Genomic DNA, 12906 nt, shown 5'->3' on the forward strand with positions numbered 1-12906 from the left:
ACATAACTTTAAACTGAGGGGTAATAGATATAGGACAGAGGTCAGAGGTAGGTTCTTTACGCAAAGAGTAGTGAGGCCGTGGAATGCCCTACCTGCTACAGTAGTGAACTCGCCAACATTGAGGGCATTTAAAAGTTTATTGGATAAACATATGGATGATAATGGCATAGTGTAGGTTAGATGGCTTTTGTTTCGGTGCAACATCGTGGGCCGAAGGGCCTGTACTGCGCTGTATTGTTCTATGTTCTATGTCTATGTTCTATGTCTGACAGCAGCTGTGGAGAGAGAAGAGAGCTAACGATTTGAGTCTGGATGACTCTTTTTCAACATCTTACGCTTTCTGCCATCCAAAATGTAAGTGGCCCACGGTTTCTCACTTTGTATATTGGCCTGAAAACCCCTTTGAATCCAGGGATGTGGGAAACCCCAGCACAGGGAGCACTTACCCTCAGCCTCAGTTACATCAGTGGCCTTGTGTGGACCATTCCCTTTCTCTCGAACCAGATGAGAACCAGTAGATATTACACAGAAGGGTCTTTCTGGTGGGGTAGGAGGGGGCAGCTATAGATTATAAATTCTTCCTCATCTGCAGTTAAATTCTAATGTGAGTTGTGTTAATTTGTATTTTCAGTGTCACGCTGCCAGCTCTGTTACTCCGGGACAGTCAGGTTCCAAAGTGGAACCCAGCTCGATAGATTCTAACTTTTATTTTTGTGTTTAGAGATGGTGATGAACAGACTCACAGGGCGGATGGTTGACTTTTAACAAAAGAATAAAACACTTATTAAACAAAAATGATTGAACTATAATACACTATCTCTTCATCCAAGCTGTACCTTTACTGATATACAGATGTGTAAAGATAACACAAATTACAAAATAGATCTTGTACTCTAATGTTCTCAGTCAGTGCACAGTTCATGTAAAACAATGGACAAAATGCGGTCAGACACACCACACTCTGAGGCCAAGTGACAGATGCCACCCAAAACAGCTTCTGTGGATTTCTCATCAAATCTCCCCAGATGTTTGTCACACTGTGAGCCAAGATTCTCACTCAAACTCTGACTTTCATATGAGGGATCCCAACTCCGCACTCAAAGAACACACTTTGAATCTTCCCCCAAGCAATGTTTTCTCTCGGATGTCTTCACCAAGGATCCACATCCATGGTTTCAACCTCTCCCTTTGGTATTCCACTGCCCTGGATTGCCATGTGCATTCAAGCTTCCACACAATCTCTCAGGTACCCAGAAACACCAACAAACACAACTGCTTCACGGGCTGTATTAAGGTGTCACCAACCATAGGATCATCACAGATGTCTGGCTTCTTGGTAGCAAACTTTTAATCCATTTTGTGCGGTTGTCTCTTTGCTTTAGAGCCCATTCTCTGCTCTTTGATTTAATGTCACCAAACAGGATCTTATCCAGTTTCCTATTCCTATTCTTTGTTCCTTTGACTTAACTGTCTTCATTCTGTTTCCCCACTCTCTGGTTTCTGGGATTTTCTCCTCCAGTTTCCTGGACTTGCTTTCTGTCTCTCAGTGTTGTCCTACTTGTCCAGGCGGTTTCTGTGGAATACTCTTGCCTTTGGGTTACCTGGTTCAAACAAACAACTCAAATGCTTCTTCTTTTCAGTGTGAGTCTTTGGTTGCTCAACAACAGCTTACATTTTTACCCTTTAATTGTTTTACATCATAAAATATTATTACAATGCAGGCAACGTTTAAAGTGAAACTAATACCCACAGACTTTCGGCACCTATGTTCAACATGAAGCTAAATTGGAATTTTAACTCTTCCGTAGGGCACAAATACAGAAACACAAACTAGGCTTAAGCGGATACCTTGGCCGGGTTTCTCCCTTCTGGATTATGTCCCCATGCCAGCGGGAGAACCGGCGCCAACCACTCCGGCATCAATAGCCCCCGAAGGTGCGGAATTCTCCGCACTTCCAGGGGCTAGGTGGACACCGGAGGGGTTGGCACCGCTCCAGCTGGCAACGAAGAGACGGCACGAGTTCGCGCATGTGCCAAAGGGCTGGCATGATCACGGCCATGGCGGAGCATACATGGGCCGGCGCGGAAGAAAGAAAGTGCCCCCACGGAACAAGCCCACCTGCAGATCGGTGGGCCCCGATCACGGGCCAAGGCACTGTGGGGCTCCCCCCCGGGGTCGGATCCCCGCACGCCCACCCGAGGACCGCCCCTGCCAACGAACCTGCCAGGTCCCGCCGTGCGTGAGGTGAGTAATTCATGCCAGCGGGACTGGCCAAAATCGGATGGCCACTCGGCCCATTGGGGCCCGGAGAATCGCTGGGTGGGGGCCGCTGCTAACGTCCCCCGACCGGCGTGGCGTGAATCCCGCCCCTGCCCGAAAAACAGCGCCGGAGAATACAGCAACCGACGTCGGGGCGGCAGGGCGGGATTCGCACGGCCCCCCGGGGATTCTCCGACCTGGCGGGGGGGTCGGGGAATCCCGCCCCTTATTCCTAATACTTGCAATGCAAATAAAAATTACTTGAGTCATCTCTATTTCTAATACAGAGCATTTTCAATATCTGAAGTTGCCTGGGAAGAAACAGATGCTGACCTGTAATAGAATTTGAGGATCTGACCAGAGGTTTTCAGGCGATTATTGAAAATGGGAAAAGACAGAGTGAGATGAAGATGTTTCTGAAGAGTTTGATAATGTGGCACCAAGATGACGTAAAGCTTTGCTACTGATTGCAAATAAGAGAGAGGGTAATACACAGGGGGTCGAGGGCATGAGAGAAACGAAAGCTGAAGGAAGTTGCAGTGGCCGAATAGGGCAAACCAGTGACGTGATGATGAGGCTTGTAAACGAGGGCAAATGTTTTAAACTTTAAAAATTAGTTGGTGAAGGAGCTAGAGTGGAATTTTTAATAGTAGTTAAGTACAATCTCACATGAGGACATTGTCAGAACTGTTGCCTCATGGGCACATTTTCACAACTAACCATGTGTTGGATTGATTCTTACTCCAGCTGCACATCTGGCTCATTCAAATCATGCAGCCAACATGTCACTGAGTCCACATCGCGTGACATCAACATTGATGACGGATATTAAAGATCAAGTGATCCGGGCTCAAAAAATGTCCTGAATCAGCCCCCTTATTTGGGAGCTGTTCAAAGAAGTGGAACAGGTCTAATTGGTTTAATTTGAAATGTGGTTGAAGATTACCTGTTGTCACGGAGTTTCTTCATTAGGAAGTCTGCAATGACTCTATCATTGACATTGTAGTACTTGGTCCAGTAAATGCACAGATGCTGATATTTGCAGATCAGTTCAAGGACTGTCCGTAACCCCTCAGCTGTGCTGAATCTCTCCTTCCCATTGCCTTGTTCCCAGGCATAGATAGTCAGCAACTCCACTGCATACTTAGCAGGAAGACGTTCACCAGGTCTCAATTCAGATTTCCGTACATACTAGAGTAAATGGTTGATAAATATAAATACACATGTGACATTAAAAGTATTCAATTCTCCTTCCATCTATTACAATTCCAGACCAGACTCCAACAGTGGCTACGATACTAGATTGAAACCGCAATATTTTAGTTTATTTTCAAAAGCTGTGCAGAAAGAATGATTTGCTCCATGAGTGGTTGCGTGAATAGGGATTTGGTATTTTTAAGTTTATTATTTCCACATTCTTAACTCTTTAACATCGCACCCGATAATGGCTTACAATTAAGCTAAGACGGCACAGTGGTTAGCACGGCTGCCTCACAGCTCCAGGGGCCCATGTTCAATTCCGCTCTCGGGTGACTGTTTGTGTGGAGTTTGTACTTTCTCCCCATTTCTGCGTGGGTTTCCTCCGGGTGCTCCGATTTCCTCCCACAGTCAAAAGATGTGCAGGTTAGGTGGATTGGCCAGGTGAAATTGCCCCTTAGTGTCCAAAAGGTTAGATGGGGTTACTGAGTTATGGGGTTAGTAGGTTGCTCTTTCCTAGGGCCAGTGCAGACTCAATGGGCCGAATGGCCTCCTTCCACACTGTCAATTGTATGGTAATTACCCTTTAAAAATACTACTCAATACAGTAAATACAATACCCTTAATTACGATCTCTATGCCCAATTAAACAGCGAGAAAGGAAAAACATGCGACTCTCAATCCATCCCACATCCCAGTAGCACAGAGTAATAGTTGCTTTCCAGAATCGATTTAGCTCCTGTTAGAATCCCTGCAGACTCTGGCTGGATATCTCCAAAATGCAGTTTCAACTGGTTTGTTTCAGCATTCTCCTTGTCCTCAGACAAGTCTGCTCTGCTTTAAATACTATTATTACTCTATTTTTTAACTATCCTATTGCGAGAACAAAAAACCTTGTCCTGCCGGAATCGGAATGGGACGTGGCCGGTCGATCCTAGCAGTTGTGTGGCCCGGGATTTCTGACAGTCGTTATGCATGATCTCGCGAGTCATTGCATTCTGGATCCCACCCACAATGGGCAGGATCCAGTTTTGCAGATTTAATTGAATTTAAAACTCACAACTCTGCTTTGCCAGATTTAACCAGCTCTCTGGATCTATCAGCCTCGCCGAGGAGACCCCAGCCAGATGCCAATAAGTATTGGTGCCCACAAACAGGGACTGGGCATACCGGCACTTGGGGGGGGAAGGGTCTCCCAGACAATCGGGCACCTCCGGACAGCTGGTATCTGGGCAGGGTCGCACCCAGGCACTTCTGATGCCACCAGGGCACTTTGGCACTGCCAGACTAGAACCCTGTCAGTTCCCCTGGACACCCTGTAAGCGCCACCCAATGTCAGTCTGGCACTGCCAGGGTGCCCATGTGGCAGTGCCAGGGCAAGAGGCTGACAATGCCAAGGTGCCCAGGTGGCATTTTGCCCATGCCGGGGTTTGGGGCCCTGGAGGGGGTGTCCTGCCCATGTGAGGGGAATGCGGAGGACTTGAGGATCCCCAACAGATCAGTTGGGGCGTTTGAGGTCTGGGGTCACGTTGGGAGGGTTGAGAGATTGGGGCACCAGGAAGAGTGGTGCCCGAATCTCTTTCAGCACTGAGGCGCTTCGCTCGTCGGAGCTCATCAGTGCAGGAAATGCAGCTAAGTGCGGACTCAGTGGGGCATTCCCTGTCGAAGCCCGAAAGAAGACAAGTGTCGTTAGATGGCGGGGTCATTCCCGGCACTTGTAGTACTGGGAACAATCCCTCGATTCTCAGCCAGAATGGACTCAGTTTTTTTTTTAGTTGACGCGCCCCTTACACGTCATCTAAATGGGTAGCCAGATTAGAACTCAACTGAAAAAGCTTTCTCCAAATGTTTGAAAACCACTCCCCCGCAATAATATGATCACCCCAAGATGATAACAAATTAACTTTCCAGGCTGAAAAAACTCCCCAGGAAATCCCCCTAGTCAAACAACAGTGGATTAGCCCAGACTGAAAACACATTACTCTGGTCAATTTCACCTCTGTCTCCTAAAAGCTTTCTGGTGTCGCAAAACAAGATTATTTTTAAAAACATGACCACTGCAGTCAAACACACTCTAACCCAGGCTTTTAAACCTTATATTGCCAAATGTTTATAATCCAATCTACCTAAAATCCTGCATTTATCACTCATCCTATATTTTTGCTTCCATACATTCGCATACAAAATGATTAGGGGGTTGGATAGGGTGGACAGTGAGAGCCTTCTCCCGCGGATGGAAATGGCTGGCACGAGGGGACATAACTTTAAACTGAGGGGTAATAGATATAGGACAGAGGTCAGAGGTAGGTTCTTTACGCAAAGAGTAGTGAGGCCGTGGAATGCCCTACCTGCTACAGTCGTGAACTCGCCAACATTGAGGGCATTTAAAAGTTTATTGGATAAACATATGGATGATAATGGTATAGTGTAGGTTAGATGGCTTTTGTTTCGGTGCAACATCGTGGGCCGAAGGGCCTGTACTGCGCTGTATTGTTCTATTCCATAACTTCTATTATTCTTCCGAGACCAAACAATTTTCCCAATAGGACTAGCTGGAGTAAACCCAGGCCAAAGTTGCCATCTTAGTTCCCACTAAGAAATTATTAGAGCTGTCCAGGGTGGTCACATTTCAACTTTTTTTCTGATGAAATGCCTAATTTCTGCTCAGTCTATCTCTCCAGAAGGCTGAGCACATACACACTGTCCATGTGAGAACTGTGGACATGAACCTGCACAATAGTGTGTTGGAGACTCAGTGTTCAAAAGAGAGCAGCAAGCTCTTGGCATTAGATACCTGGGATCTTTTGCAACCTCAAAATTTCTCAAAGTGCTTCCTGGTGATGAGGTATTTTAAAGTTGCGACGCGTCAACCAATTTCCACACAGCAAGATCCAACAATTAACAATGAGTTCAATGACGAGATTATCTGTTTTTCATTATGTTGGTTGAGGTTAGAATTTGCCCAGGTATCCAGCAGAACAACCTATTCTTCCTCGACTGGTTCTATGATATAAAATCGGCTCACTTGAGAGGGCAGATGGGGCTTTAATTGAATATCTCCGCTGAAAGCTATTGAGGTAGAGATTTGTTTTGGTCCATGCTCTGGCCTGGAGTGGTGTTCTGGGACCTAGGGCCTTATCAGCAAAATGCTGGGAAGTTACAGTACTCCAATCGGATATAAAAAGCAGCACACAGGATCAAGTTCAGTCAGCTGTCTCCCCAGGAATGACCATCACATAGGGAGAAGATTGGGGGGGGGCGGGGGGCAGAATGAGGGTGTGCTGGTAGCGCAGGAAAGCTGCGAAGCTGGGATCACCACCAGGAGGAGACCCTGACTTCACATAAAATATTAAAAATGTACTTAGAGGGCAGCACGGTGGCACAGTGGGTTAGCCCTGTTGCCTCATGGCACCGAGGTCCCAGGTTCGATCCCGGCTCTGGGTCACTGTCTGTGTGGAGTTTGCACATTCTCCCCGTGTCTGCGTGGGTTTCACCCCCACAACCCAAAGATGTGCAGGGTAGGTGGATTGGCCACGCTAAATTGCCCCTTAATTGGAAAAACGAATTGGATACCCTAAATTCATAACAATAAAAAAAAAAATTTTTTTTAAATGTACTTCGGTAGAAGCAAACAAATGGGGCGAGATTCTCCGTTCGCCGAGGCCAAAATCGCGTTCGGCAATCGGCCGGAGAATCTTCGTTTGCGCAAAAGTCGGGGGCAGCGCTGCTTTTGCGGTGCACCGCCCCTTCGAGTACGCTGCACGCCGTCACCTGAGCCCTCCCCCGATGGGCCGAGTTCCCGGTGGCGTGGAACACTTATCTTTTTTTATCGTGAACCCGGTGTGGCAGCTGCGCACCGAGTCCAGCGCCACCACAGTGGGGGGCAGACATTCCGTGGGCAGAAAGGGCTTTGGCGGGGGCTCGGGGCACTGGTGGGGGGTGGTCCGGGGGTGACGAGGGGTTTACTGGGGGACAGTATGTAGCAGGCCAGGTCGGCGCACGGCCGCCGCCATGTTGCTCAGCCCGGCTGCTGCCAGGCGCATGCGCGGCCACGGACCCTGCAAGTCTCCGGCATATCCGCAGGTAAAGCCGGGGCTTTACTCTGTGTGGTTGGTAGCCCCCCACCAGACACAGGATCGGTGCAGCTTTTGCGCCGTTTTTCTGCCGTAAAATGCCAGCGTCTGCACTTAGTCTTCAAATCGGAGAATCCAGCCCACGAGGGGAATCGCTCAGCATCAACCAATTGTAATTCAGATTGTGAAAGGGGAATCAGACCCCGCGTTAAAGTATTCAAGGCGGATAATACCTGCTTTAGAGAAGCCTGACGATTACCCAAGTCCCTGATTCTATCAATCCTCGGATGTCTTTGGGAAAAATTGGTCATTTCTGCCTCTCTCACCCACAGGGGAAATGGGCACCATAAGAATTAAATTCCACCTGACAAGTTTCCCTCGCTCCTTCAGTAATGAATGAACTGGTCTTTGATTTTCTTTTGTTCGGCATTCCGGAGCCCCAAGCAGTGGAAAATCGGATACAGCCTTTGGTTTTGAATAGGGGAAGGCCGATCAAACTTGCCTTTTACAAATGATCACTGCAGGGCACAATGTTGAGGAAAAGATTTAAGGACTTTGACAAAGGGTCATCTGGATAATTTGCGGGCAGCATGGTAGCACTGTGGCTTCACAGCACCAGGGTCCCAGGTTCGATTCCCCGCTGGGTCACTGTCTGTGCGGAGTCTGCACGTTCTCCCCGTGTCTGCGTGGGTTTCCTCCGGGTGCTCCAGTTTCCTCCCACAGTCCAAAGACGTGCGGGTTAGGTGGATTGGCCATGATAAATTGCCCTTAGTGACCAAAAAGGTTAGGAGGGGTTATTGGGGATAGGGTGGAAGTGAAGGCTTAGGTGGGTCGGTGCAGACTCGATGGGCCGAATGGCCTCCTTCTGCACTGTATGTTCTATGTTCCCTACAGAGGATGCCAGACCTGCTGAGATTTTCCAGCATTTTGTCTTTGGTTTCAGATTCCGGCACCCGCAGTAATTTGCTTTTATTATAAGTATAAATCCTTGATCCTCAGTCTAAATGTAAAACTTTATTGGAAGCACGTGCATGATGAGGGATTGCGATTCCATGTCTGATCTCCCTTTGAATACAGCTTCTCCACAGAGCATGGGTTCAGGGAAATTGCTCTTTAATTCCTTTGAGAATTAAAAGCTGGTTCCATACGTGTTCAACCTAAACCAGAAGGTGTCCAGGAGCTCACCCCTTCTTCCAAATCAGTCCAATGTCCACAACCAAAACAAATTTCAGCAGTGGGACAGCAAGAATCTCCAATTATTCTAAATACTGATGCTGACTTTCTATAGGTTATGACAATTCTGTGGTAACATAATCAGGACCTAGTTTTAACGCTGATTAAATTGGATATCTTAAAGAATTGGGCACTTTAAATTAAAACCACAGTCTGCTCCAACAAGAAGTCTGCAGAATCTGAAAATACAAAACTCAGACAGGCCGTCTGGAGCAGCTCCTGCTAATCCATCAAGTGATTATCGCTCCTACTTAAGATGCATTGGCCAATTGTCCACAGTTCCTGATACCCCATCAAGTGATTATCGCTCCTACTTAAGATGCATTGGCCAATTGTCCACAGTTGCTGATAGCCCATCAAGTAATCATCGCTCCTCCTAGGACGGGCTCTGGTGCCCTGTCAACAGATCATCAACCGAACCATTGGTCGCTGAGACCCTGCTTCCTGAGACTCCATTGGCCGAAGGCCAAGAGCAGGTGGAAAAGGAGGAGGGTGGCGACAGGAGGATAAAAGTAGGCATTCTGGACATCTAGGAAGCAAAGGCTCGAAGCAAAGACTCGGTGTGTGAGGTGACCTTGACCAGCCAGAAGGAAGGAAGCAAGCAAGGGAGAAACAGCCAGCGAGAATCACCTTCACAAAGAGGAACCAGAGGGACTTGGGGATCGAATCTACAGCATACCAAACCACCTTCGCGGGTAATATACTTGAATCCTGGGGGTTTCATGTATGTATAGTGGGTAAATTACAAGTTAACTATATTTAATAAAGTGTGTTGCATTATATCTGTGTCCGTACATTGTTCTACTCATAAATAAAGACACCTGGGTAAACTTTCATTAAGGAGCTGGTTGAAGTATCTGAATTGGACAGATACAACAATTCCCTGTTGTAATTTCAGCAAAGACTAGTGGAGATCCTGGAGAAACAGCACAAATGGACATGTCTTCAAAGATTCTCCCAACTTCCCTCATACAAACATTCCAGACAACTATTTGTTGGTGTTAATCATGGGGATTCCCAGATTTATCTGTGGAGTCTTTGTCATTGGAGTGGATGGAGATTGGGATAGGGAGGGAAGCTATCTTTTAATTTCTGGTGTTACTATCCTACCATATCCTGCAAGCTTTAACAATTGCCATGTTCCCCAGTCACTCACCTGTTTGTACCAATACTTCAGCAGACGAATCAAGTCTTTCAGTTTTGGTTCATATTGCTTCACAAAGTTCCTCTGAAGCTCAGTAAAACAGGCCGAAAATTCCCCATTTAAATCTCCAGTTTTCCTCACTAAATCGATGAGCTTGAGATGGGCTTCAGTTGTATTTTCTGTCCCCTCTGCAAGAAATGAAATCATTAATGAGCAACAGAAAATGTGCCATTTGTGACCATCACATGTAAGCAGGGTATGGGGGCAGCACAGTGGCACAGTGGTTAGCACTGTTGCCTATGGCACTGAAGACCCAGGTTCAATCCTGGCCCCAGGTCACTGTCCGTGTGGAGTTTGCACATTCTCCCCCTGTCTGCGTGGGTTTCGCCCCCACAACCCAAAGATGTGCAGGTTAGGTGGACTGGTGACGCTAAACTGCTCCTTAATTGGAAAAAATAATTGGGCACTCTAAATTTATTTTTCAAAGGTAAGCAGGGTGTGGCTCCCTCACTCTCTGGCCAAGTAATTCATTGACTCGCTTCCATTTGAAGTTTGTTGTGCCATATCTGTTCCATGTCCCGTATTACTCTCACCCCCTCCTCTCCCCTCCAGAACCCTCCAGAACCATAAAAGGGTTCCATTGATCTTTGCTGTCTATCCCACCTGCCTTTATATTCAATGGATCATCCTTCATCATTCTTACCACCTTCAGCGTGATGTCACTACCAAAAAAACATCTTCCCTGCCCTTTTTCCAGCAATTGAAAGGACCAATTCCTCCATAACACCCTGGTCCACTTCTCAATCAATGCGCAGCCCCCCCCCCCCCCCCCCCCGCCCCCGCCCCCAAACCATTCTCTCCCCTTACCCCTTTCCCACAGCACCTTTCCATGCAAGCACAGGAGATACAATGCCTTTTACCTCTTCCCATCTCACTGCCCAACGTCTCAAAGATCCCTCTCAGGTGAAACACTATTTACTCAATTTAGTCCACTGTATTCACTGCTCTCAATATGGTCTCCTTTACTCTGGAGAGGCCAAACATAGATTTGATGGCTGCTTTGCAAATCATCTCCAATCAGTCTGCAAGATAGTGCCAAGTTTCCTGTCATTTTAATTATCCACCATGACCCCACCCTGACCCCATTGAGGAATAGCTTCTCATCTTTTGATCAGTCACTAGGCAGCCCTTTGGACTCAACATCAAGTTCAGAAATTTCAGATCATAACTTCTTTGGATTTGGATTTTGTTTATTGTCACCTGTACCAAGGTCCAGTGAAAAGTATTTTTCTGCAAGCAGCTCAAACAGATTGTAGCGCACAAAGACTTACGAGAGACGAATAGAGATGAAGTCGATGAGGCTTTATTAAGCGTGACTTGTTCCCCGCAGTTCAGCGACAGACTGGAGCTGCGGGGAGAATTCCTGGTTCTTACACTCTGCCTTCAGGGCGGAGCTAGAGGTCAACAGCCAACCAGGACCCGGGATCTGTCAGCCAATGGCATCACGGCTTCACAGTCCCACATGACCCCTAATGCATACTACCACATTCACCCCTTGTTAAAAATGAACCCGGCGGGGTGGTGCTTTGCATGGTGGTAGGGATTTACAAGGCTGGTCCTGGGAGGGAAAAAAAACTTTTGCATGTCATTACAGTGCCCTACACTGGGCTATGTACAGGGTTTGTGAACTATTTACAATATTCGTAAGAAAAAAAAGAACATTCTCGTTAAAGTCCACGACATTCTTGTGTTACACCGATGCCACGAGTCCAGCGGGCGGTCTGGTCTTCCTTGTCGATCGCCTCAGCCCTGGTGGTGGTGCAGTTGCTTGTTCCAGCGTTGTCGTCTCCGGGAGCTTTACGGTTTCTGCTTCAGCTTCACTCCTGGTCGGACCTGGGAGGAGGACCGATCCTCCCGGGAAGAGGGCGGTCACGGGGTGCGCCGGTGGCAGGGAGGGGGTGATTGGTGTCGGGGGGGTGTGCGTGTTGCCGGCGGGCGCCAGGTCTCACAGGGAGACCGTGTCCTGTCGGCCGTCGGGGTACTCCACGTAGGCGTACTGCGGGTTCGCGTGGAGGAGGTGAACCCTCTCGACCAACGGGTCCGACTTGTGCGCCCGCACATGTTTCCGGAGCAAGATGGGTCCTGGGGCCGCCAGCCAGGTCGGCAGCGACGTTCCAGAGGAGGACTTCCTGGGGAAGACAAGGAGGCGCTCATGAGGCGTTTGATTAGTGGTGGTACACAGCAGCGACCGGATGGAGTGGAGAGCGTCCGGGAGGACCTCCTGCCACCGTGAAACTGGGAGATCCCTGGACCGTAGGGCCAGTAGGACGGTCTTCCAGACCTCTCTACTTGCCCGTTCCCCCGGGGGTTGTAGCTGGTCGTCCTGCTCGAGGCTATACCCTTGCTGAGCAGGAACTGGCGCAGCTCGTCACTCATGAAGGAGGACCCCCTGTCGCTATGGATATATGCGGGGCAACCGAACAGTGTGAATATGGTGCTAAGGGCTTTAATAACTGTGGCCGCTGTCATGTCGGGGCAGGGGATGGCGAAAGAGAAACGAGAGTACTCCTCCACCACGTTCAGGAAGTATGTGTTGCGGTTGGTGGAGGGGAGGGGGCCCTTTGAAATCCAGACTGAGGCGTTCAAAGGGGCGGGAAGCCTTGATCAGGTGCGCTCTATCCGGCCTGAAAAAGTGCGGTTTGCACTCTGCGCAGATGTGGCAGTTCCTGGTGACTGTACGGACCTCCTCCAAGGAGTAGGGGAGGTTGTGGGACTTTATAAAATGGTAGAACCGAGTGACCCCCGGGTGGCAGAGGTCCTCGTGGAGGGTTTGGAGACGGTCTATTTGTGCGTTGGCACATGTGCCGCGGGATAGGGCATTGGACGGCTCGTTCAGCTTTCCGGGACGATACAAAATCTCGTAGTTGAAGGTGGAGAGCTCGATCCTCCACCTTAAGATATTGTCATTTTTAATTTTGCCCCGCTGTGCATTATCGAAC

The 12906-nt window shown here is 48.3% G+C and overlaps 1 protein-coding gene across 1 annotated transcript in view; it reads right to left on the minus strand.

Annotated features, from left to right (window-relative positions):
- Positions 1–12906, minus strand: part of LOC140413224 (2'-5'-oligoadenylate synthase-like protein 2) — a 126122-nt gene that overhangs the window by 82510 nt on the left and 30706 nt on the right. The window contains exons 3-4 of the mRNA XM_072500892.1: positions 9920–10095; positions 3207–3451 (exon numbers count right to left, since the gene is read on the minus strand). Coding sequence (XP_072356993.1) covers positions 3207–3451; positions 9920–10095 — 421 coding nt within the window. The remainder of the gene's footprint in view (positions 1–3206; positions 3452–9919; positions 10096–12906) is intronic.

Source organism: Scyliorhinus torazame, chromosome 1 (genome assembly GCF_047496885.1).
Source record: "Scyliorhinus torazame isolate Kashiwa2021f chromosome 1, sScyTor2.1, whole genome shotgun sequence".
NCBI classification, from domain to species: domain Eukaryota; kingdom Metazoa; phylum Chordata; class Chondrichthyes; order Carcharhiniformes; family Scyliorhinidae; genus Scyliorhinus; species Scyliorhinus torazame.